This window comes from Eleutherodactylus coqui, chromosome 11, assembly GCF_035609145.1.
Source record: "Eleutherodactylus coqui strain aEleCoq1 chromosome 11, aEleCoq1.hap1, whole genome shotgun sequence".
NCBI lineage: Eukaryota > Metazoa > Chordata > Amphibia > Anura > Eleutherodactylidae > Eleutherodactylus > Eleutherodactylus coqui.
Window position 1 is genome coordinate 58,655,308 of NC_089847.1, and position 27,681 is coordinate 58,682,988.

General features: G+C 42.5%; 1 protein-coding gene across 1 annotated transcript in view; it reads left to right on the top strand.

The window, feature by feature from the left end:
- The window catches only part of LRP5 (LDL receptor related protein 5), a 168,366-nt gene that overhangs the window by 56,688 nt on the left and 83,997 nt on the right, over nucleotides 1-27,681 (top strand). Inside the window, exons 5-7 of the mRNA XM_066584175.1 lie at nucleotides 1,893-2,024; nucleotides 14,019-14,415; nucleotides 14,706-14,877. Of these exons, the coding sequence (XP_066440272.1) occupies nucleotides 1,893-2,024; nucleotides 14,019-14,415; nucleotides 14,706-14,877 (701 nt within the window). The remainder of the gene's footprint in view (nucleotides 1-1,892; nucleotides 2,025-14,018; nucleotides 14,416-14,705; nucleotides 14,878-27,681) is intronic.

Sequence of the window (27,681 nt, forward strand, 5' to 3'; positions counted from 1 at the left end):
TCGGGACAACAGCGTCCCTTTCTCAAGCATCCATCTGTATAGGAATTCCTTCCTGAAATACACTAGAAAACTCTTCTGCCGTCATTACGTCACCATGTGATGACGCAGCAACGTGAGGTGCCTGCACGTCACCATAACGGGCGTCAGCACGTGATGACGAAGCAACGCACAGCGTCTCCTTTTAGCGTCATCACACTGTGACCTCCCTGGGATGAGAGACATAGGAGACGCTGTGCGTTGCTTCGTCATCACGTGCTGACGCCCGTTATGGTGACGTGCAGGCACATCACTTTGCTGCGTCATCATGTGGTGACGTAATGACGGCAGCAGAGTTTTCTAGTGTATTTAAGAAAAGAATTCCTATACAGATGGGTGCTTGAAAAAGGCCGCTGTTGTACTGAAACGCGTTGCTTTGGAACCTTGTGCAGGCTATCTATTATGTATTGTTTGGTGTTTTTGTTCGGCCAACACTAATTTTTATTAAACAATCTTAGGCCCCCTGTCCACGGGCGTTACAAAGTCCCGCGGCAGATCGCCGCCGCAGGAGCCGCCACCTGGGAGAAGGAGTCGGCAGACTGATCTCCGCCGGTCAGCCTGTCTGACAGATAGGCTGACTGTGGAGAATCGCGGCAATTTAAAGCATGCTGCGAATTGCCATTCGCGAGTGGAGAATCGCAATGATTCTCTGCTCGTGGACTGGGGGGCGGCGCTTTCCATAGCAATGCTATGGAAAGATTCCCAAGGCGTGATTCGCTGGCGATTTACCGCCAGCAAATTCACGTCCGTGGACAGGGGGCCTTAAAGGACTGTGGCTTGGACATCCCGTTGGTGGAGTTTCCTTAAGGCTTATTTATCTTAAAAATAAAAAAAAAGGGGGGGGGGGTGTCTCCAAGGAGGGGACCTCTATAAGAAGTGAGGGCTACTCTATAATATATATAAAAAAAGGAAATTTTTATATATATCCCATCCATATAAGGAGCTCAGAACTATATACCGTACACATTTTTTTGTTTTGTTTGATCCTGTTTTAGAGTTGTAGTTTCAAGTTAGTGAACATGTGGAACAGAAATGTGGACTTAAAAGCTAAAGCAAGGTTTGAGGCTACAAGTTGTAAAGCCGCACTGGTTGGGTCATCAGGTCACCTGGAGATGAAGAAGCAGTTTTGACAATGAGAAGTTTTAATATTAATAAACCTATTATCTCTGAATGAGCGTTCTGTACATCATCAACCAGATACAACATTGCCGATGGAGGCAGCATGTCTGAGTCATTGCTTCTCTGCATGTTTGAGTCCTAGCACTCACAACATTGACATTTTCCTGATGTCTGCCATCATTAAACTATCTTTCCCTCACCACAGACCCTAGGATGCTGGGATTCACTGATAAAAAACCAATGTCTAAAGCCGGATTCACACCAACATATTTGCGCACAAAAATTTAGCACGCGCAATACACTGAAAATGGAACTTATTGATTTCACAGGGTTCGTTCACATGCACTGATTTGGCACGTGCAATTTGATTGCACAAAAAAAAAAAAGACTCAGCATGTTTTATTTTCCTGCACATATCTTGAACTATTTGACCATGACTTGCACATGCAAAAAGTACATTAAATAACACTGTTGCGCACGCAGATATGCAAAAATACACACACACGTGTGAGTCCGACCTAAGGGTACGCTCACACAGCAGAATTTCTGCAACCAAAAACCACGGCAAAATCCACACCATTGGTGCAACTTTTGGCTGGGACTTTGGTGCAGATCCGCAGCAGAAGTCACCCCTTCAATTGAAAGGTCGAAATCTACTGCAGATCTTCACCAAAACTGTATTTGTTAAGCAATTGCAGTTTTTATTCAGCCCTAATATTCTCTTTGTTTGCTTTCAGTTCATACATCATGCGATGACAATAATGGGGGATGCTCTCATCTTTGCTTATTATCACCAAGAGACCCCTTTTACAGCTGTGCCTGTCCAACTGGGGTGCAGCTGATGGAAGATGGAAAATCATGCAAAATAGGTAAAATATTGGGGTATTCCATTTTTCCCAGCATTATGGGAATGCAATTGCAACGTATATAGACATGTCTGGACAAATTCCATTGCCAACAGTCGGGTAACCAATGTGCCAAGAAATTTGTTGCTTGGTCTAACTTTTTAGGTTAATTTCTATGGATGTATGCAGGTTTTTTTGGTAAAGTTTATAGTAGTTTGTCTAAGCTTGATAACTTTTTCCCATAAATTATGTATGCTCAAATATAAAAAAAAATGTATACTGCAGTATTCCTGTATTCTTAAAATACAGTATAGACATAAATACTTTTATTTATCTGTAAAGCACTGTTTGTCCTGGAAAATTGCATTAATTGGCATATATAGCGGAATACAAATTCTGGCCCTGAATTAATTTTTGTACATAATGTATACAGTTCAAACACTAAGGCTGCCTGTCCACGGGCGTTGCATTATAACGCCATGGATTTCCGCGGCGGGAGAACACTAAAGTCACTGCGATTTTCCGCGATGAACCTATCCTTATGATAGGCTTATCGAGGAATGCCACAATTTTTATACGTGAGTGGAAAATTGCGTCAGATTTCCGCTCGTGTACATTAGGCTGTGCTTGCCATAGTTCATTGCGTTACCTGCGTCCGAATTATCGCTGCGGATGACGCATTGCAGAATCTCCCGTGGACATGAGGCCTAAAGAAGTAAAAATTCACTAATTCGGAAGTACACTTTTCTGAAATCCACATGGTAATCAGTAGACGTGGCTAATGTGTAAGAGGACAATTTCTGTTTTTGACTAGTCTGATGATGGATTTTATTTGCTGCGGTTTTAGTTAACATCCATTTCAATATTTTAATAAAAAGAAAAAAAATCTAGTATTGCTTTTAAATGTTTTACTCTAGAAATTGGTAACCTTTTGTCTGCAGCCTAAATGGCTTGATAATCTAGCACAAATAAAGATGCCCACAACCTGAACAAAAGCCCTTCCCTTTTCTGCTGCGGGTCCGAGGTCAGTGGATGACATGAGCCCATTAATATACATGTCTGAAGGCAGCAAACATTTGCTTTAGAAATCAACCCGCTAATTTCTATGCCACGTTCACCAAGACTTCTTGATCAAGGCGATGGACAGCTCATTTACAAATGAACAGCTCAGTTGTGCAATGGGAATGGTTTGCAGTCATTTGTCAGTCTGTATAATTGCTCCAAAGCGGTGCTTTTTACTTCCATAGTTGTCCGTAGCTACCCCCTTAGAATTTACGGGCCCGGGCGAACTTGTCAGAGTGGAGGGGTTTTTGTCTACCCACAATTTATGCATACCTTCTGTGAAGCAAATGCCCTTTTTTCCTTTGTTTTTTAAATCTTTAAATTGGTGAGTGGAGTGACATTTTAAAAGAAAGCTTAACTTTAGTTTACAGGCTGTACTTTTCTCACAGTCCCGGGGTAACATTCATTATATTCCCCAAGCATTAGCGTAGTCCTATGGGAACTGCAGTACTGCTATCTATAGGCTTTCATCACACATTTTTGTCCCTACAAATTTCTGCTGAAGTACAATAAAAATACAAACTGCCAAAATCAGTTTTTTGGGTTTTTTTGGTTTAATTTATTTGTTTAGGAATAGCAAAGGTTACCACGATCGACATTCGTATAAAACTAATAATGCGCAGGATCATCTTTATACCCCGTTTCCCCAAAAATAAGAACTAGCCTAAAAATAAGCCCTACCCTTAGTTTTTTTTTTGGGGGGGGGGGGGGTTCAGGGGGACTCGAAATATAAGCCCTAGCTGCATTATGTTAAAAAAAAGGAAGGAAAATACATTTCCTATCAGGCTTGATCCAGGTCCCTCCCGCTGCTGTCCAGAGCTCGACGTGCTTCTTGCAGTCTTTGGCCGCCCACAAAGGATCACTTCCTGGTTACAGGAGTCATAAATCCCGCCTCCACCACGCAATAGCTGTAATTGGCTGAGCAGCGTCTGAAGAACCAATCAATGCAGCACTCGATGAACCAATGCAATGACTGATTGGTTCATGGAGTGCTCCATTGATTGGCTGAGCAGCAATCGAAGAACCAATCACAGTCATCGCGTTGTGGAGGCGGAATTTGTGAATTGGCCAATCAATGCCGCAGCTCAGCCAATTCATAAATCCCGCCTCCACAAAAGTTAGATAAATATAACAAGACATCCCCTGAAATTAAGACCTAGCCCCTCTTTTGGTGCAAAAATTAATATAAGACAGTGTCTTATTTTGGGGGGAAACACGGAATTACTTGCACTAATAAAAGTAGGATGCTGTATCAATAGTGATTCTCTGTTACAAAGGAGTCAGATTGTTTTACCACATAGAATCGTATAAATGATAGAACATGTAAAAAAAAGCTTTATGCCTTATAGTTTTAGACATGGCATTCCAGATCTTTGTAGGTCAAGAGGGGTGTCGTCTCTCCTTAAGGAGAGCACCTAAAAAGTGTGTGGCGACACCGAGGGGGTTGGGACAGGGGGCATCGTCTCTCCCCAAGGAGAGCACCCAAAAGGGGTGTGAAAAGACACCTGAGAGGTGAGTGAGGAGACTTTATAAGGCAATGCATGCTCCTCTGGGTAATTTATGCAAATAAGGAAGATGAAACAATACCTCTGCAGCGCCACCTATTGGATGGCAGCATTCCTTCAAATCAACGTACAACTCTTTAACAAGTCTGTAAAACAATGATTGAGAATAGGAAACCAAGCCAGAAAACCAATAGGTGATGCTGTAGAGGTGGTATTCCATCTTCCTGATTTGCAGATATTTGTAGAGCAGCAGCAAGTGACAATGTGTGGTCCTTAAAGGTCATACTAAAACTTTCATTGCTCGGTGGGCAGATTTATGTAGTTGCTAGTTTGTGTATTTAAAATGTGGTAACCTTTAGGGGCCTAATTAGATCAGAAGTCCTGTAATGTTCTGTCCTAGCTGCCTAAAGGAAAGAATCCTCTCTAGAGGTGTTGAATGGGTTGGCAGGCCTATCATAGGCAGGCTCCCCAAACCCTTGGCGTACTTGCAAACTTTGGAGTTGTTCCGTGCCTCCAGATGGTGAACTCCAGACAAAAGTATGTAGCGTGCACTAAACCTAGTAGAAAATCCCTACTGTTCTCTGTTTCCATAGGGTATTGACTGAAGTGATACCCTGGTATGTTTACGGACTCCAGTGGATCCTCCTGATTCGCTTCCAAAGTACTTCCGGCCAAGCCTTTCTGCCACCATTGTTCTCTTGAGCCTTTACTTACGACCTGGATGCATGTTGCTCTGTGATGATCGGTTTCCTTTAGGTACTCGCACTCCATAAGGCACACACATATATGCCTAATAGCCTTCCCATGTGTATTTTAGTTGGCACATTTAGATTCTGCCCCCCACTGCAGACAGCGGCTCTCGTTAATGACGGCTGTCTCTGTACCGAGCTGCAGACTACATTGGTGCTATATAAGCAGCAGAGATAAATGATGTATTGTTGGATTGTATGTATTCGTCATCCAGTTTTCACAGATGGTTCATTACAGTATACGTACAGAATGATTGCATCTCGGATGGATTTCGGATCAGGTTTCAAACACTTGGAATGCGTTTTGTAAACAGGCCCCAGGCGAATATGTAGTGTCTGGGAATGTGCGGGACTTCCTTCCACCAGATTAATGGAGTACTGCAAATAAAAATAAAAATTTATCACAAGTGCTGAAACGCAATCGTAATTTTGGATTATGTGTGAAAATAATGCTGCCTAGGATCTGAGGGATTTTCCACATTCACATGAATTTAGTTTTCTTCTGCAGTTTTTTACTATATAAGGGCTTCTTCTTCTGCTGCCTTGAGAAGCAGAGCTTGTAGAGCGCTCTAGAAGTATCTAATGGGAATATGTCATCAGATGTTTACTTTTTGCTTTAAGCCATGCAGTATGGGAGAACTCGAGAGCTCATATTGGGTTAGATGATTGAGGGGAAAGGAGGACCACAAATGTCCATGTAGTCGTCCCCTAATGTTATTTTTCTCTGAGCATAAATGTAAAGGGAACTTGTCATGTGTTGTATGCTGTCCTCCATGAAGGCAGCAGAAAGTGGTGTCTTAGCAGTCTGTCACTTGCGGGGTTAATGCCCTGTGGTTTTTAAGAATTTACAGCTCGTTTCTGTAGCTCCCAACAAGAGGAGTCCAGTTTATTCCTATGGACCTAATAGCCCTACCCATCCTTTCTGACGGACAGTCTTCTAGCTAATGCTTAGCATACTAAGGGAGCTTTTAGACGGAACGAGCAAAAGATGTCTGACTTCATTGGTTCACTGGTGCGGCCTGTTTATACGGGCAGAAAAACTGTTTGTTCGCTAAATTTTTCAGTCCTTCATATTCAGGGCTCTGATGTGCCCATGTTACTGCACGAAGAAGACGGCCGCACTGCAGGTGCGGAAGAAAGAACACCTGATCAGCAATGGAGCCGGTCATGTGTTCTTTCTTCCAGCGGTGTGGAGAGTCGTCCGCACCTGCAGTGCGTCCGTCTTATCCTGCAGTAACACGGGCGGTGACTGAGCCCTCACTGTAGAAGTAAATGAGTGACTGACTGAACGATCAGCATTTAAACCGAATGATTAGCGAATGATTCAACAATGATTTTCATGCTTGCATGAAATAAACGATAAGCAAATTAATTATCGTTCAAGCGATGGCTGTGTTTACATTGAAGGATTATCTTTCAAATTTGCATGATCTAGCGCTTTTTTTTTTAAATTTTTTTTTACATTTTTTTAAATTTATTTACTTTTTAACAATCGTTCCCTCTAAACGCACGTTCAGGCCTCATGTCCACGGGATAATTCTAATTTAAAATCCGCAGCGTTTTTGCCGCACACGGATCCGCGCCCCATAGGGATGCATTGGACACCCGCACGTAGTTAAATACCTGCGGATGTCATTTTTCCCTTCAGGCGCAGATCCGCGTGCGGGGAAAAAAACCCGCGACATGCTCCATTTTGGTGCGGGTGTCCCGCAGGGACGGCTCCCACAGGCTTCTACCAGAATTAAAACTCACCTGTCCTGGACGCTGAGTGTGTCCCCTCCGTCGCGGCCGGAACTTCTTTCTTCAGCCAGGCGGATGTCTCCGGCGCATGCGCGCGGCACGCTGACGGCGTGCCGAGCACATCCGCCTGGCCGAAGAAAGAAGATCCGGCCGCGACGGAGGGGAGACATGCAGCGTCCAGGACAGGTGAGTTTATTCTTATTTTCAGGCCTCATGTCCCCGGGAAAGGAGCTACCCGCTGCGGATTCTGCATGGAGAATCCACGGCAGGCCTGATTTTCCCTGTGGACATGAGGCCTAAGACAACTGCCAATCGGAGTATGTGGGGCTAGTCTATTAGGTCTTCATGAATAAACTGGGCTTCTCTTGCTTGGAGCTGTAAATACATGCATACATACATACATACCTACCTACCTACCTACCTACCTATAAGTTCGTAAAGGCCACTGCACACTACCCTATAAATGAAAGACTGCTGAAATCAGCTTGCCTGTCACTTCCTTACATTGAATAAATGTAAGGACAGCATAAAGTACATGACGGATTTCCTTTAAGTTTATCCCAGGCAGTTTTTCCTTCACTTATTATCTTTCAAACTATGTCTGTTGGAAGGTTATTGTGAGCATCTACTACTTTTTCAGTAAAATCTTTTAAAATATTGCTTCTCCTCTTTCCTACACCTAAGGCCAGACTGTGTCCCCTTGTTCTACTGTTTAGCTCCCTAATAAACATTCTTTTCTCTCGAGCTTAAAGGGGTTGTCCCGCGGCAGCAAGTGGGGGGTATACACTTCTGTATGGCCATATTAATGCACTTTGTAATGTACATTGTGCATTAATTATGAGCCATACAGAAGTTATAAGAAGTTATTCACTTACCTGCTCCGTTGCTGGCGTCCTCGTCTCCATGGTTGCCGTCTAATTTTCGCCGTCTAATGGCTAAACGCAGTCCGGGTCTTATCTTCTCAATGGGGCTCCGTGTAGCTCCGCCCCGTCACGTGCCGATTCCAGCCAATCAGGAGGCTGGAATCGGCAATGGACCGCACAGAAGCCCTGCGGTCCACGGAGGGAGAAGATGCCGGCGGCCATCTTCACCGGGTAAGTAAGAAGTCACCGGAGCGCGGGGATTAAGGTAAGCGCTGTCCGGTGATCTTTTTTAACCCCTGCATCGGGGGTTGTCTCGCGCCGAACGGGGGGGTTGAAAAAAAAAAACCCGTTTCGGCGCGGGACAACCCCTTTAATTTAAAGGGGTTGTCTGTGACTTTTACTACTTTTTACTATTGATGACTAGAGAAGAGCGAGCGAGTAGTGCCTTATGCGAGCACCTGCCCACTCGTCTCTAAAGATTCGCGTGCTGGCGGGGGAGAGTGGTGAGTTGCGGGAGTGAGCAGGGGGAAGAGGGGGGGAGAGAGTGAGAGAGAGATCTCCCCCCCCCCCCCCCCCCCCCCGTTCCTCCTCGCTCTCCCCCGCAGCTCCCCGCCCCCCGCCAGCACCCGAATCTTTAGAGACGAGCGGGCAGGTACTCGCATAAGGCACTACTCGCTCGAGTAGTTTGCCTTAGCGAGTACGCTCGCTCATCTCTATTGATGACCTATTCTCAGGATACGGCATCAATAGTTGATCAGTGGAGATCAGCCGCTCAAGATTTCCAGGCCAGCTATCAAATGTGGACAGCACTGGAAGCAAATGGCTCCGTCTACATTGTAACGACCCAGTTTGGCATTGCAGGCACAACTCCCATTGTATTTAATGGTAACCGTACCTGCAGTACCAAATGATGCTGCTGCAATACAGACAGCGGTGTTTAGAATCAGCTGAGCAGCAGGGGTCCCAAGCAGCAGACCCGGCGAATGGGTCATCAATAATAAATCCCGGAAAACCCATCATGTTATAGAGCAGGAGGAGCCGAGCAGATTGCTATATAGTTTTACAGGAAATGATTCACTGTATCTTGTATTTTATTCATTCTAGCCTTTGCTTTCTCTGAGCTGAGCAGTCCAATGGGCGGTCCTATCAGTGATTGACAGCCTCTCCTATATGCACAGTCATACACAGATAGCTGTCAATCACTTATAGGACCGCCCACTGGACTGTTCAGCTCAAAGTGAGCAGAGGTTTACATGAATAAAATAGAAGTTAGTGATTATTTTCCCATTATATATATATAATATATTCTGCTCAGTTGTGATTTTTTTTGAGTTGTATCACATAATGTAAGTCTATAAAGATTTGCTCTTTCTGGGGCAAATCTATTACAACATGTTTTTAAGGCTGTGTTCACATCAGCTCTGGAGTCTCTATTTGCTGAACAAAATAGTGCAGCGTGGTAGGCTACGGTTTCCATTATCTACTGGACGGCATGCCTGAGGTCGGACTGACTTGCTTATAGTCAACTAGCTGATATACCCAGCCTTGCCCGAGTTAATTTGATACAGGTGTTTACGTGTTGTTTGCACGAAAAAGTTTATGAAGTCGTGGTTACCAATCACAGCACAGCTTTCATGTTACCTCAGCAGAACGATATATAACAACCAATCACAGCGCAGCTTTCATGTTACCTCAGCGGTATAATATATAACAACCAATCACAGCGCAGCTTTCATGTTACCTCAGCGGTATAATATATAACAACCAATCACAGCGCAGCTTTCATGTTACCTCAGCGGTATAATATGTAACCACTAATCACAGCGCAGCTTTCATGTTACCTCAGCGGTATAATATATATAACAACCAATCACAGCGCAGCTTTCATGTTACCTCAGCGGTATAATATATAACAACCAATCACAGCGCAGCTTTCATGTTACCTCAGCGGTATAATATATAACAACCAATTACAGCGCAGCTTTCATGTTGCCTCAGCGGTATAATATGTAACCACTAATCACAGCGCAGCTTTCATGTTACCTCAGCGGTATAATATATATAACAGCCAATCACAGCACAGCTTTCATGTTACCTCAGCGGTATAATATATAACAACCAATCACAGCACAGCTTTCATGTTACCTCAGCAGTATAATATATAACAACCAATCACAGCACAGCTTTCATGTTTGTGTGACAAATTTCATGTGTGTACGACATCGGGAAATTAGAGAATCAGATTTCGTACACTATACAGGGGTGCTAATACTTTTGCGCTTAGCATTGAATTTTTGAGTTGTGACCGCTTTACTTTTCCTATTTAGGACTTAAAGAATGCTCCTGCCAAATTTCACGTTTGTACGACAGCGGGAAGTTAGAGAATTAGTAGTGAGTGAGTAAGAGATTACACACACATGCAAACACACACAGTTCGTCTGGTGCCGTCTGGGTCTGACACTCTGTTTTCCAGTTTGGCTCCTTGGATAGAGTCAAGCTACAGAAAGCGATAGTACTGGTGTTAACTAAGCTTAACTCCTAAAATGTGACATTTCTAAATGAGCTTAAAGGGGTTGTCTAACGAAAGCAAGTGGGGTTATACACTTCTGTATGGCCATATTAATGCACTTTGTAATATACATCGTGCATTAATTATGAACCATACAGAAGTTATTCACTTACCTGCTCTGTTGCTAGCGTCCCCGTCGCCATGGATCCGTCTAATTTCGCTTTCTTCTGGCGTTTTTAGACGCGCTTGCACTGTGCAGTCTTCTTTCAGGTGAATGGGGCGACTCGTGCCGGAGAGCTGGTCATCGTAGCTCCGCCCCGTCACGTGTGCTGATTCCAGCCAATCAGGAGGCTGGAATCGGCAATGGACCGCACAGAGCCCACGGTGCACCATGGGAAAGGACCCGCGGTGCATCGTGGGTGAAGATCCCGGCGGCCATCTTGGTGAAGGAAGAAGTAGGAAAAGAAGACGTCGCAGAGCGGGGATTCGGGTAAGTAATATATATATATATATATATTTTATTTTTTTTAACACATCCATTGGGGATGTCCTGCGCCGAACAGGGGGGCCTATGGGGAAAAAAAAAAAACTGTTTCGGCGCGAGACAACCCCTTTAATTTAAAGCGTTCTGGTTCTCTTCATTAACTATGCATTGAGAATAATGAATAAATCTTTATTGCATGTATGTGTTTCTTGTATCGGAGGGAGCTGGAAAATCCCTCTGTACCTCCTTTGATTTCCACCCTCAGTAGAAGTGCAAAGTACTGTGTAAGAACCATATTGTTTCCTGTAGATCCAGCTTTACCGGAAAGCCTCAGTTTCTGTATTTTTATGAATGAATCCTTGAAAATGGCCTCATCCCTGGTCCTTGTTGATGGGATTGATGTCCCTTTCATGTTCTCTCTGTCTCATCAATGGCTTTAGGCTTATGATAATTAAACTCCATGGATAAACTGCTTCATTCACACAATGCCGCAGTATATTTCATCTTTGATGAGAGGTTTGTAGCTTAAATGTGTATTAATGATCTCCATCCCCCAGCAGTGTACAGAGGAGTCTATAAAGTCACATTGTCCCTCGTTCACATGTAGACCTGTATCTTTGTTGTCCTGTACGGCACATGTGGTTGGCTAAGGCGTGTTTCTTACTATTTAGCGCTGTGGAGTCATATTTAACAGTAATTCCAGTTTTGGGAAATCTGGACCTCAATAATTTTTCATATAGTCATGTATCTTCTCTGAATTCCTCAAAAAAGAGTATCTGATCAAAATGAATCTTGCTGTTTAGCAGGATGGTTGGGTTTGCATTAAGCATTATCCCCCTATCTGTTCAGGACCCATTGCTTAATACTGGCACTGTGATATCCGACTGAACACTTGTCGCACTCCAGCTTCTGATAGTCTGGTCCAGATATCTATATATATACATGTCTGTCTAGAGAAGAGCCTCTACTGCTTAATAACCAGCCTATTTTGAGATTTAATGACCAAGGAATTTATTTCGTTGTTGTATTCTAAGAGCCATGACTTTTTTAAATGTAGCCACAGACGTAGCCGTATAGTTCTGTTTGTTTCATTTTGAGGTACGCTATAATGTGTAACTTTCATAGATTTTTTTCCCCCCTAAGGGAATGGAAAAAAACTAGCAAATCTGTCATTTGTATTTGGGTTTTATTGCAACGGCATTCACCATGTAGTATAAAGAACTTTATTTTCTTGGTCTAGATCACTGTGGAGATGCCAAGTAAATATACATATATGCCAAATATAGATATAGGTAAAGATATTCATATAGACCAAAAGAATAAATAAGGAAAAATAAATTATATCTATCTCTCTATATTTTATATATATTATTAAAATATTAAACAGGGCAGGAAAAGGTAAGAAAAAAAATAAATATATGTATTACAGTATATGAAAAATCACCAGAATATCCTAAAACCTAAGTTTTATTAACATAGATACAATAAGACTAGAATGAGTCAGCCCCCTCCCCCTTCCCAACAGCTGGTGAGTGTCCTCTACAATTAGGTGTCGAGTCCCCCTCTATTGCTCCACATATATAAATGCCTTTAGTGTGTTGTGGCCATCCAACCACATGGTGGCAGTATCTTGGTTACAAACCGACACAGGACACGCTAAGGCATAGAGGAAGAGAGAGACATTATGTGTAACAAATCCCCCCACCCCCTTTTTTCTGTAAAGAAAAACATTTGTTTTTGTGTCACTGCTTTTCAAGATCTATAACTTTTTTTTTTTCCTTTTTCCTTGTAAGCACTTCCTTTTTGCGGGCAAGTTGACGTTTTTCATTGGTACCGTTTTAGGTAAATGCAAATTTCGGTCAGTTTTTATGCAGCTTTTTTGGCAGGCAGGATGAACGCAATAAAACAATTCTTACATTTTTTTTTCAACAGAGTTCAGTATGCGGATGAATAGTATACGTTTATAGTCATTACAGATGTGGAAATAGCAGTTATGTGTAATTTGGAGGGGTTTTTCCATTTTCTTTTCCATAATGAGGCACTTTGGGGTGTGGGGGGAAATGTACTATTTTTATATCTATATTTTTTTTAGTCCTACTATGAAATTTGACTGTGGGATCCTTGGATACTTCAGTAGTTTACTGCTATTTTACTGCCTAGGAATAGACTGATTGCAGACCTGGAGGCCTTCTAAATACAGGGGTCTGCTGTCACTAGACAGCTGGGTCCCTGCTGCAGCCACTACAGGACACTAATAGAGCACTTTTTCTAGAGCACTATGAAAAACCGCATAAGGGCCTTTAATGACCCCCATAGAACTACTAATTGACTGTTAAAGGGCTTTTCTGATTTATTAAAAACACCTTCAGTAGGTGGGTTGTTAAAAAATTACAAAAAAAAGCTACAGTACTCCACTTCCTTCAAAGAAAAATGGCATTGGTGTACAGGTAAGCATTTTAATTGTGCTATGGGTAGCAGGAGAGCCAATGAAAATGGGGAAAAAGTCAGAACTGTCTGTTAAGAGGAACTGTCATCTCACCTGAGGTGTTTACATGGTAATATTTTAATATTTGCCAACCCCCCCCCCCCCCCCCCAAAAAAAAAAATCCTTTGTTGTACAGTAAATTGATGTAAGTGGGCACCATGTAATGTTCTATTTACCTGTGATGGCGCTGCAGAGAAATTAAACCCCTTCTACCAGGTTTACCAGGTTTACCCACGGAAAAGAAATAGCTGGGTTCCTAGCAGGTGGACACTTTGTAGTCCGCTTGTTGTAAATTTTAACAAGTAGGGATTGTGTGTAACGTGGAGAACCACTTTAGATATTAAAGGGAGCCTCAAACAGCATTTGTTGCAAGAGCTGAACATTTACAATCTACTGGATGTTGACTTTCGCAGATCTTGAGTCCACCACACTTACAATGTGTTTTTTTCTAAAAGCTAACTTGCTTTTTCCCCCAGCACTTGTATCTGTTATTTTCATCATTATAAAAATTCAACCATTAATATTAATCCTTTTTCTTATTCCTGTTTCAGTTTAGTAATATAATGTGTTTTCCTTAATGCAATGAGCATTCTGTTATTGAGCTATTCATTGTTATTACAGGAGCTGATGATGTTCTGCTGCTTGCACGGAGGACCGATCTGCGAAGGATCTCTTTAGACATGCCCGATTTTACTGACATTGTACTCCAGATCGACGATATAAGGCATGCTATTGCTATTGACTATGACCCAGTGGAAGGATACATCTATTGGACGGATGATGAGGTTAGAGCCATTCGTCGTGCTTATCTAGATGGTTCTGGAGCACACACCTTGGTGACCACTGAGGTCAAGCATCCAGATGGAATAGCAGTAGACTGGGTGGCCCGGAATCTTTACTGGACGGACACTGGCACTGACCGTATTGAAGTAACCCGTCTTAACGGAACATCCAGGAAAATCCTAATATCTGAAAACCTGGATGAACCGAGGGCCATTGTGTTAAATCCATTGACTGGGTAAGTGAGCTCTTTTTGTGTTTTTTAGATACAAGCCTATGTTCTCACCAGATTCTGTAATAAATTGGCAAACTTGATTGCAGAAAAAAAATAATCAACTTCATTATGCATTTTAATCTATTAGGTTTGTTATTTATACAGAAATACATATTAACATATTATACATATATTTTTCTGTTCAGCTTATTTACAGAATAACACCTGTATGCATTATTCATGTTTTGCCCATTCAGTTGAAATAATGTAACTTTTTTTTAAAGTGATTTGTAATTTTTGTTTCTTTTGCTTAGTTACATGTACTGGACAGATTGGGGTGAAAAACCAAAGATTGAGTCTGCTTATTTAGATGGATCTGAGAGGACTGTTCTTGTTAATTCGTCTTTGGGTTGGCCTAATGGATTGGCTTTGGATCTGGAAGAAGGCAAACTTTACTGGGGTGATGCTAAGACGGACAAAATAGAGGTTGGTAAAGCGGTTGCTAGTTTTATCAGATGCAGATATTTTTACATTGGTTTTAAATAGTGTGAATGAAAGCTTCATGATTCTATACCATGGGAGAAAATGGCTTTCTATGTGGACTACATGAAATCTGTATATTAGGGTTACCTCATTTGAGCAATATTTTAGAAATGTGGACTTTGCATTTGTTATAGACAATACCACTGAAGACTAATTGGGTATTATTTCCCATTTTTAAAACAAGCATGTCTTGAGATAAATCCAGGGTGCAGGCATGAGCTCTACTTACATATAGCTTTATATGATATGAAGCAGGATTTCTAAGTAAGGCCGGGCTCACACGAGCGTCTGTATGCACGTACAATACGCGGTAAATCATGGCAATTCAAATACATTGATTTCTGCTGTTCCACTCACACTTGTATGTATTCGTTGTGTATAATGCATGCGTGTAAAAAAAAAAAAAAAAGCCAACGTGTTTTCATATACCGCGTATTTTGCACCTATAGAGCCCTATTGCTCTCTATAGGTGCGTACAGAAAAGGTTTTAAATATACAATTACACTGCGTATGTGCAACGTTTTTACGCAACATTGCTAAAAGACGTTAAAAGGAAAGTAAAAAAGAAACCAGAAGCCAGTGCGTGAGATACTGTCATGCACAGGCATACACTATCAAAAGCGTGGTGATACGCGGCTCCACTCGCTGGTGAAAGACTGCGATTTTTACGCAGCGTTTTACCATACAGTCGTGTGCGCCCGGCCTTAAAAGCACAGAAAATCTTTTGTATTCCGGAGCTCAACTTGTATCTCTCCATCATAGGCTGCTTTCAGATAAGGCAGCAGAAGTCACTTAGGTTTGCTTTAAGGAAGCCAATATGGAGTAGTGGTTTCCCAGTCCCCCTGCCGCCCATCTATCACTTTTGCAAGGATGTAAGACAAGATGCAGTTTAGCTGTGCACACTTGTATTGGTTGAATGCTGAATATCGGAGGGGACTGATGCATTTGTAAGATGCATATTGACTAAATAGGTGGCTTTTGCTGTAAACGTTTAGATAAATGTGTCATTTTTTTAAACATAGTAGCTATTTGGGGTTTGTTTGGGATTTTGAAGGTGATTTTCTTTAATAATATAGACCAATTTCAATAATGGTAATATTTCCCCTCCGCATCAAAGTTTAAGCAAACTTTGTAAATGTTGAGCCCTGCAGATTCTGTGCAGGACTGGGAAGAGTATGTGCGATTTGTAAAATTTCACATGTTAAACCTAGCCGTTACATTTTCCCCCTTCCAGCTTAACACTGCAGATGGGAACACAAAGGGCTCAGTCACTGCGCTCGCAACCTATGGAGCCTTTTGGCAACACTTGTCAAACGTTTGCGTGACAGCAGCCTATAGGCCTTTTTCCTGTAAATTTGGCACCCTGTGGCAACATTGTTCCCGGCCTCTAAATGTCTCGCTTGTCTTTTTGGCAGTCACTTGGGAAAATGAGTCCACTTCTTCAACATATGGTTTTACACTTTGTGAGTGAAGATTTATGGATCTGTATGTTAATTGGCAGAGATTCATGGTCGCTGAGATTGTGTGTGAGAACGGCTCATGTCAGAAAGGGAAGCAGTATCACGTTTGTGCTTTAAGGTTCTTTAATGGACACACTGTAGATTAGTGAGGATTACAAGAATCAAGCAGAGAGGAAAGCGGAGAGTTTGCCACAAGCACGTGCTGGGCGGCCATACTTTTATTGTGTTTTAGGTTATTAACCAATATGCAGGGAACGGCATGTTCCATCTCTTCCAACCAGTTCTCCAGAGGATAGCTCCCTCTATTGAACAGTCCAGTCATACTCTGTCATGATAGCATGGGTAAAAAGTTTTGTTTTTTTCTCTTTAAACCCTTGTTAAAATGCACTACAGACAGCGGTTCTTAATTAGGATAATGACATGGATTAACACATCTATTATACTCTTAATTTGCTGTACACAATTACATTTTAAAGCAAAACTGCTCTGTACACCTTTTTGGGGGCAGTTTCTTTTTACTTGTTTTTGGTTGGAAATAATTTTTTCAATGTGGCATTATTCAAATTTTTGCACCTTTTTTTTATTGCCTTCTGTATTACTCTGTAATACAGTATATAGCAAGCTGTGGAATGCCATTCACAGTGAAGTTCGTCAGAACTTGTCTGATGGCTCAATATCCAGCTCCTTTTTCTCTTCAACAAACTTCTAAGCTGATTTAGGACCACATCAAAGCTAGACAATTTAAAACCTTGTTCAGAGAAGAAAGCGGCTGGAAACGGAGCCCCCAAACTCACTGATGGATTGCTAGTGAGCAGCATTCTGCAGTTTGCCATATACATTATACATTTAATAAAACCTTTTTGCAAAATGCTGTTCAGCCAAAAATGCACGCATTCTAAATTAAAAAAAAAAAAGAAAAAATCCCCATAACCTGTCCATACCCTTTAAGAAAAAAAGATTACTCCAATACACTACAAGTCTCAGATCTATCACTTTAATTAGGCCTTGGGTTTGGTGATCAGGAAGCTTAAATGGTGCATTTATACTAAAAAATCGCTCTAAAGTGCTGGCCACTAGGGATCTCTTCTAACTTGCTGTCCACTGCCTGTTGTCATGTGAGGTCTGGTCTCATGCTGCATGTTGACATCTAAGGGATAGGCTAGGGTAACGAGACAGACTCAGTGAGACACAGAAGTGGCTGCAGCACTTGACTGTCTTCTTCAGTGCCAGATTCATATCTACATTATCCATGAATACTGTACAATGTTTTTCATGATATTGTTACTTACGAAGGTGTGCTACAGAGACACGGAGAAGAATTTTGCTTCCCTATGTTTGCAGTGTAGTGGACCCATCGTTGCAGCTAGTCTCCACCCACCAGTTCGGAGAAGACTGAAGATTAGAGTTAGTCTCTCATTAAAGGGGTTGTCCCGCAGCAGCAAGTGGGTCTATACACTTCTGTATGGCCATATTAATGCACTTTGTAATGTACATTGTGCATTTAATTATGAGCCATACAGAAGTTATCAAAAGTTATTCACTTACCTGTTCCGTTGCTGGGGTCCTCGTCTCCATGGTTGCCGTCTAATTTTCGCCGTCTAATGGCCAAATTAGACGCGCTTGCGCAGTCCGGGTCTTCTGCTTTTCTGAATGGGGCTCCGTGTAGCTCTGTGTAGCTCCGCCCCTTCACGTGCCGATTCCAGCCAATCAGGAGGCTGGAATCGGCAATGGACCGCACAGAAGCCCTGCGGTCCACCGAGGGAGAAGATGCCGGCGGCCATCTTCACCGGGTAAGTAAGAAGTCACCGGAGCGCGGGGATTAAGGTAAGCGCTGTCCGGTGTTCTTTTTTTAACCCCTGCATCGGGGTTGCCTCGCGCCGAACGGGGGGGGGGGGGGGGTTGAAAAAAAAAAAAAACCCCGTTTCGGCGCGGGGCAACCCCTTTAAAGGGCTTTTTTGGGGGCTGTTTTTATTGATGACCTATCCTCAGGATAGGTCAACAGATCGTATGGGGTTTGTAGCTCAAGACCCTGGCCGATCAGCTGATTGGGCGTCTGCTGTTATTGCCACAATAATAATCTTTGTACAGCGCCAATTTATACTGCAGCGCTTACAACACAAGGTACGAAGCAGAAATAGTTCACTATGACCCCTGGTAACTCAGGTGCAGCTGCAGTAAAGTCAATGAAAACTACTCCTACAGTTACACAAGAGTCAGAGGGATCTGCTTCTGCTTCATACAGTGTTGTGCCGGTAACAGCGGATTCCCAAACAGCTAATCGACTGGAGTCCTGAGTGGCAGACCACAGCCGATCAACTATTGATGACCTATCCTGAGAACAGATCATCAATAAAAATAGCCCAGAAAAACCCTGTAATCTCAATGGAAAATCTATGTAGTTAAAAAAGTTACAGGTCACTTATGTTGATGCGGAAAGTTCTGCAAGTTAGACACACTGGTGAAGACCATTGAGCAGGACTTATCTGCATTCAGATCTGCGTCAGAAATCCAAGGATCAGCCTCCGACAGCATTCGACCCTATTATATCCTTGGACATGTTTTTGGAAAACCTCCTTCCTTAGTCAGACCTCATCTGGAATACTGCGTCCACTTCTGAGTACCCCGATTTAAAAAAGACATCAACAAACTAGCAAGTTCAAAGAAGAGCTACCAGGATGGTGAGCAGTTTGCAAATCATGTCCTATGAGGAACGGTTAAAGGATCTGGGAATGTTTAACTTGCAAAAAAAGAAGGCTGAGATGAGACTTAATAGCTGTCTACAAATATCTGAAGGGGTGTCACAGTGCAGATGGATCAGCCCTATTCTCATTTGTACAAAAAAAGACTAGAAGCAATGGGATGAAACTGAAAGGGAGGAGACACGGATTAGATATTGACAGTGAGGGTGATCTCAACTCTACCATTTTATGATTCTACCATTCTATGATTCTATGTCATGGCCTGTTTTGCCTTTCACAAATGAGATCTAGGACATGCCAGCGCATGTGAATGTCCTGTGTCCATGTTATCAGGCAGCATATAGACTGGTGTTGGTGTGCTGTCAGATGCGAGGTGTGCCCAAGTTTCCCTGGGCAACTTGCAGTTTTGCTAGTGTGTCTCTAGCTTTAAGACAGTGCAATTTAACATTTAGCACCGTGATTGTACTGGATGATAACTGTGACATAGCTGTAGATTGTCTACTCCTAACTTTATACCACTTATAAGTTGGCTTAGTTTATGCCAGGTTTTGCTCCAAGCTATTAGTGCAATTTTTGATGCATAATGGCATACTTGGGCAATGCCCTCTTTCCACAATTCCATGCCCCTCTTGTTGAACTTGGCAAAAAGTGTTTGAAAGTTTAAAACCCATCATAAATGTGGTGCAAAACATGTAAGACAGTTTTCAATAGTAAATCTTCCCCAATATGTGAACGTAATTTAGCAGGGTTGTACTATGAAGTCGCTCTGTTCTATTCTGTGGATACTGGATAACTATCTGATCGGTGGAGTCAAATCGCCGGGACCACGATCATGAGAACCCAGAAGTTCCCGAATGAATAGAGCGATCATTACATAGGCACACTGACATCTCCTTTGTTTCAGCAGGGCTGCAAGAGACAGCAGAGTTCCAGCAGGAGCTACCTTGTTTCCCTAAAAATAAGACACTGTCTTATATTAATTTTTGCCCCAAAAGAGCCAGTATCTTATTTTCAGGAAGTGTCTTATAATACTTACCTAGCAGCCGGCGTTCGGGTCCCTCACGCTGGTCTCCGGCACTGCTGCAGGCTTCCGTGTACCTCTGATTGGCTAATGCGGTGCTCAATGAATCAATCAGAGCAATCGCTTGCTGGAGGCGGGGGTTTTCAAGCCCTGCTACCAAGAAGAAATGCTCTCTTGGTATTCAGGACTACACGGAAGTCTGCAGCAGCAGGTCATCAACATCTGATCAGTAGGGGTCTGCCAGTCGGGACCCCTGCTGATCAGCTGTTTGAAGAGGCCATGATGCTGTAGCAGGTTCTGTGACCTCTTCTCAGGCCAATGACATCATGTTCATTCTTTGTGTGGCTTGAGAGCAGTTCAATAACATACAAGTGATTTGGGATTTTGCCTCTATACTAGGCATCACTGCTATAAAACCTGCCTGGTATGCAGTGAAGACCCCATGGGGTTCGCTGAGCGCTGTGGCCTCTTCAAGCAGCTGATTAGTGGGAGTCTGCCTCTTGGGATCACCACTGATCAGATATTAATGGCCTATCGTATGGATGGATAATCAATATTGGAGTTCTGGGAAAAAAACTTTCCACCCTTTCCAATCCAATTTGTGTCCAGGTTTTCCTAGGGGGCTCACTTTTTTTCTGCTGTTATACAACGGCGCTATATGCTGGCTAAAGCCAGTACTGCATGAGGTGACACGTTGGATAGGCTCCGACCGCAAAGAGGCTGGCAATATACAGTAAGAGAACCCCGACGGACGTCTTCCAACATCAGTTGTACAGCCCTAAATCATAATGTCTTCAGAGGTTAGACAATGGATTGGAAAGGGTTAATAGTTGCCCCATCACAGACAGACCATTTCTAATGTGAGATTGCTGCTGTCCTTGACCCTCCATAAAAGATAATCGGCGGAAGTTGCCAACAGTAATTACATTTAAAGGATTGTTAGCAGCTCTCCATTCTGCCTCGTAGAGAGGGGTCCACTCTAGGATGTCCGTATGTCCTAATGGGGCACGTGGAAATTGTGTTTTGCGACGAGTCAATTGTAAGAAGAACCTGCCCACTCTTGACGTCTGTTTTATTGAACTTGCATTCTTCATGTCCATAGCAATTCAGAAGCATCTTGTCTCGGTTCTCTACTGTCCCTCCTAGGAAGTTTTTGAATAAATTGACAACTGGTTCTCACTAGTTGGAGGGGCATCCAGTCAGTAATGACACTGCCAGACTGTTTATGGGCGTATCTCTTTAACTAGGAAAGAAGAAAGAGCCAGCTGTCAGTTTATTCCTAAAGATTCAAGAGAGGAATTAGAAGTCCTAGGGTATGTTCACACATCAGAATCACTGCAGAATTGTCTACTGCGAATCCCGCCTCTTAAAACGGTGCCATCTGTGGCTGTCGTGGTTTTTGACGTGGTCCGCACAATGATTTTGCCCTGCGGAATGTGACACAAATGTTTACAAGGTTTCTAAAAACCAATGCAGAAATTCGTGGCTAAGCTGCAGGTTCACACCCAAATTTATAGTTGTGAACAGGCAAAATCTGTGAGCACAATTTTCTACACCATTCCGCACAGATCAGCTTTTGCCGCTTTTTGACGTGGATCTGCATCGGAAATTCTCATGCAGATTTTGCCCATTCACATGGATAAATCTGTATTTGTATGTGTTACAAAATATGTAGCAGAAATTCGTGGCTTAGCCGGGGATTTCTGCCAGGACTTTCAGCGCAAAATCCTTGGCTGATTCCGCCATGTGAAAATGCCTCGTGATAAGATGCTCCAGAATTATTGTTTTGAGTGGAAAGCAAGTATTTACTAAAACGGACGTCTGCTGTGGTGGTCAGAGCTCCTCTTTAGAGCCCTCTTACACGAGCATATGTGTACCATATATTTACATGTGTGGGTTTTGCGCTCCTAATACGTGGTAACTAACTTTACACTACTTTCAACCGTGTCTCATACATATAGCATGTGCGAAACGTGCGCTCAAAATAACAGCAAGCACTATCTTGGCGCGTATTATGCGCGCATTGGTGGCACAATAGTGTATGGGGATTTGTTGGCCCGCAACAGTATGCAGTGCATTGTGTGCTGCTAGCGCTGGAGATATGCACGCGGTCTGAAGGAGGTCAAGAGGGGTGTCCTTGAGAGTGTGCCCAGGGGGAGGAGTGGGTCAGGGAGAGCCTCCAGGGCTGTGTGCTGCCAGCACTGGAGATATGGATATGCACACGGTCTGAAGAAGGTCAAAAGAGGGTGTGGAAGTTATGGCATCATCTCTCCCTAAGGAGAGCACCCAGAAGGGGTGTTCTTCCCAATCATTGTTTTACAGACTTTATAAAAACTTATTGACTTGAAGGAATGCTGCCATCCAATAGGTGCACTTCAGAGGTATTATTCCATCTTCCATGCTTGCAGGTCTGAAGGAGAGATTCCACATTCCTTGACAAGGGACTAATTATTTACTGTTCTAGTCATCCCTCCTTGGTATTTATCTAAATGCTAATTATCCCAACATGCCTGTGCCCTCTTAAGGCCCATTTAGATGGGACGAATGTTGTGCAAATGATGCCCGACACTCATTTCCACAAGTATTCGCTCACATGCTTTTGCCACAGGAGTGGGTATTGTTGCTTCACAGCGAGGAGGCTGCAGGAAATTTCTCTCCTTGCACTCCCCTGTCCCTCTCGATTCACTTACCATAGCGGCCGTTCAATACTGAACGGCTGCTGTTTTACACTGAACACTAATTGTTCAGAATTTTAAGCTGCATAAAATGCTGATCGATGATCGTTCAGTGTAAATAGCAGCCGTTCAGTACTGAGCGGTCGCTATGTAAGTCAATGGAGATAGGCGGAAATCTCCTGCAGCTGCCCCACTGTGAAGCAACGATACCCGCTCCTGTGTAAAAGCATGTGAGCGGGTACTTACGGGGACGCGTGTCGGGCATCGTTTGCCGGACATTCGTCCCGTCTAAATGGGCCTTTACCCTCTGTCTCTGGTATTAATCTAGTGCAAATTAAGTTTACCATGTTGGTGCCCTCCCATGTGATCATGTGTCTGTAGATTTGTTCCCCTACGCCTGAGGAAGGACCCTGAAGAGGTCTGAAAGCTCGCTATAACATGATGTATTTTTGTTAGCCATTAAAAGGTATCATATCTACAAGATTACTTGGTTTCTCTTACTGACAACAATCATATTTTAGCCCTAACTCTTAGACACAGCGTTGCAGTAGAAGGCGCTTGTGTGATAGTGGCCTAAGTCCCAGTGTCTTTGCATTTTAAATCTATATTTTATAGTTTAAGAGGTGTTTTCCAAATTTTGCTTTAGCAGAAGAAATGGATACATTCATTGCAGTATTTCAGCAACTTCCAAAGTACACACTGATCAAATGGAAAGTAACTGTTTCCATATTTTGATTGAGTAGCTCCTCACTGTGGGAAAATCTAGGTTTTCCTAATCCAGAAACAGACATTGCCTTTACTGTGCAATAAAAGCATAATCCAGCTTGGGCTAGAACTCATTAATGCCCCCTCTGCACCGCCATCTGTACTCTTCACTAGCACAAGTGCCTTTCACTTCAGCTCAAATCTGACAAGTACTTTCTTCCTCTATTCAGGAGAGCCCTTCAAAGGCAACTCCTTTAAATGGGTTTCTCTGTATTTCACCCTCTTTTCTCTGTACTTGACCTGCCTCAAACCATTCCTTCTGATTTGAAGGAATTTAAAATGTGCCCCCTCCTTGTGAACGCCCTTTAGCAGTGTGCAGGGATGTTCAGAACATGCAGACAACTTATGCTTGGAGGACCTAACATTTACTTTTCACTCATTGTTAATTAGACAGTCGAAATAGAACAAAAGTGGTTTCTTGGTAAGTGCATCGGAGAAATGATGTAACCCAGGCAAACCTTGTATGGATTTAGAAGTAAAGACTTTGTTATACTTGGTCTCCCCTATTCCTCGTCATTCTCTGTGTTGCTTTGGTTGATGACTTCTTGACCATACTTAGAAAAACCACCAGATCTTTACATTTCTACAGCCATCATGGCTGTCACTCCTCACTGTATACGAGGTGAGGCAGCTCTACATTATAGGAGTAACTTGCTGTAATGTGCCTGAGTTGGGATTAGTTACTTCACTGAAAAATGTTGCATCTTTCTGCCTTGTTCTCATTTGGAGAATTCTAGTTATTTGTAGGTGGCATTTTGATATAGGGCAGAAGATGCAGAGCAAAATATTATCTAGTCTTTTTGGGAAAGATTCAGTGTAAGGGTGCTTTTACACATAGTGGATTTAGTGTGGATTTTCCACAGCTGAAAAATCCACATCAAAATCTACACATTTTCTGTAGATTTTGATTCAGATTCAAATCATTTTTCACATCTTTAACCCCTTGAGTGGCGGGTTTCCTACCACCCTGTCGTGCCCACCAGGGCAGGTTTTTTAAAATGGTCTAATCATTGAATTTCAACTAATTTTGCAGTTGCGTCTCAAGAGCCATAACTTTTTCATTTTTCCATTGACATGGCCATGTGAGGGCTTGTTTTTTGCAGGACAAGTTGTGATTTTTTTAAACAGGGGGGAGGAAAAAAAAGAAATGGGGAAAAAATAAAAAAGGGGCCATGTCATTAAGGGGTTAAATAATGCATTAACTTCCTTCTCTGGGTCATTACGACACATGGATACCACATGTGTGATTGTATTTTTGATTTTTTTTTTTTTACAAAGTAAAGGGAGACAAGTGTTTATTATTTTTTTAGATTTTTTAACTTTTTATTTTTTTTTTATTTTTTTTGTCCCTTTAGGGGACTTCCACAGGGACCCATCAGGACCCCTGATCACATTCCGGGGGTCCGATGGTGACAGCCCTTTACATGCTGCAGTGACAGCCCTTTACATGCTGCAGTCACATAGACTGCAGCATGTAAAGGGTTAACACAGCAGAGATCGGAGGTTTTCTCTGATCTCTGCTGTAAGAGCAGGTACCTAGCTGTCCTCTGACAGCCAAACACCAAGCTCTCCCTGCCACAGAGACCATCGGCTTGCTTCTGACAAGCCGATGGTCTCTATGGCAACCTGTAAACAAAGCAGGAGATTGCCGACATATCGGCAATATCTTCTGCTGGTTTTTCAAAGCCCTTGCTTTGTTCTCTGTGGGTCTGTGCAGGCAGAGCACACTGTCACAGCTTGTGGCATTGTGCTCTGCAGCTCCCATAGTGATACATAGCCCGGAAATCTTCTGGGCTATGTTGCTATGAGCAGTGGAGCTCGTCCCGGAAAATTTCCGGGCGTGCCACTCAAGGGGTTAAATGAAGGAATGACGTCTGTTGTGGATTTTTTTACCTGCAGAAATTGGCACCAAATCCACTACTTGTGAGTGCGCCCTAATTGTATTTTACCCATTTATAGCCTCTTTCTAGGCTTAGAAGTCCAGTAGGTTGTCAGTCACTACGTAAGGCAATTAGTCCTGCACAATCATACAGGGCAGACTACCAATCTCTGCATTAGACCGCCCACTAGACTCATTGGCGTAGAAAGAGAAGAGGTTTATACCAAAGCAATTCAAGTTATACCCCTAAACTAAATATCTGCTTGACGACTGCTAGTCTATAACCTGCTGCCCACAAACTACTACATATACAATATAACCAATTCCTTTTAAACGTTACATTGGTGCTTTTAAGATATTTGAGACTTTCAAACGTAAATGTTTTAGACTCTTCAAAATAGGCTAATTTTGTTTAATTGGATAATCTAGTTAAATAGACTCGGTCAGCACTAATAACACATCTGTTTAGGGTACGTTCACATGTGGCATATATACTCTATCTTCTGCCTTGGCTTTGTGTGGAGAAAGTACATGGCTTCTTAGGGTCTATTTACACTGAAAGATGATCGCTCAAACGACAGTTTGAGTGACCGTTTTGAGCAATCATCCATGCATAAACTCTTAAGTAGCTAATTAGCTACTTAAGAGTTAAATGCAGGCGGAGCGGGACACCACTGATAACTCCGAGAACAGCAGCTGCATTGTCCTCGGAGTGTCAGCTGGTATCCCGCTGAGAAGTCTGAGTGGGATACTAGCTGAAAGAACCCTAGCAACTGGTATCCAGCTGAGAACTCAGTGCGGCGCTGATAAGGCTCATTGCTGATTTTTAGCTTGCCAAAAATTAGCGATAAACGAACAGTGTACAATGGCAGTGCGTTTAGACCCAGTGATTATCGCTCAAAAGATTGCTTTACAGCAAGTTTTGAGTGATAATTGTTGTCTCAATGGTGCAAGTTTTAAATGTGTAGCTATCCGTTTATGCTGTGGAATGTTATCCCTTCAAATGAGGGCGGTGAAATCGACAACGAATCGGCAGTAGAATATGCAGTGCTTGGGACGCCGGCTAATCGCGGTAAAAAGCACTGTGTGTGAGAATGGCCTTACAGTCTAGGTAAAGGTGCTCCAGCATTGTTTTGTGGGAAATATAAGAATTTGCTAAAATATGGCTGAAGATCCAACAACTCCTCTTTAAAGGGATTTTGTCACCAAAATAACCACTTTTCAATTGTTGGAATTTTCTGATAAATCTTGGAACACCTCATGGAATTTGGATATGAGGAAAAATTGTTTATGGCAGAAAGTTATGTCCAATTAAAAAGGTTTTTATTCATCCCCAGGAAACTGTTCTTTTCACACCCTATTCCCCAGAACTGCGCTGAGCTATAATCCAGACACATGGACTGAAATAAAACTGTTTCCAATGGGGGAGAAGTTTGTTCTCCTCCTGAAATTAGAAATCATTGCTAAATTATTCTGTAGATGGTAATATGGGTTTTAAAGAGAATCTCTGCTTGCTTACCACTGCTGGATAGTTTAGAATTCGAGATGCAAGAGTATATAAAAAGTAACCAGCTCCTATAGTTCTAGAGTCTGAATTGGGTTCTCTGGCTTCAGAAGAGTCCCATTTTGCAGAAGGTTGCTGGTGTATGCAATCTTGCTCATTTTACTAGGTTTTTTATGTATAAAATTGGCTTTAGTAAGAACAAAGTGGGAGCTATTACCATAGCTGTCTGATATATGGGAGGACTAAAGATTGAGTAATCAGCTTTGATGCTAATATGCCGCAACCCAGTTTGAGTGATAGCATCTGATATTGTTTAGCATTTTCTCCTGCACACCTGGGTGGATTTCTGGAAAGGAATCATGCTGGTATGTGAAGGTCCATTTAAAGACCCCAATAGAGAGGCTATTGTGAAAATACTGCAAATCCTGGGTTTAGCTGTTTGAGTTTTGCATGCACATATTGCTTTATTTTGATGGGTCTTCAGATGTGTGATGGAAATGGTTAAAATCCCTTTTTAGGCTTCTTTTTTATTACTTGGAGTTTTCATTGAGCTTGGGTTTTTTAAATAGCAAACTTTGTTAGAATTCTTACAATTGCCAGTTGGAGAAAAAGTGAAATTCGCCACATAATTTTTAAAGTTGTTTATTATTAAATCCTGTGGAAAGCCTTTAAAGAAAGAAGGCTTACAGACTGTTAAAGCACATCAGTATTGGCTTAGCAAGTGACGGCATGGTGGTACCGTGG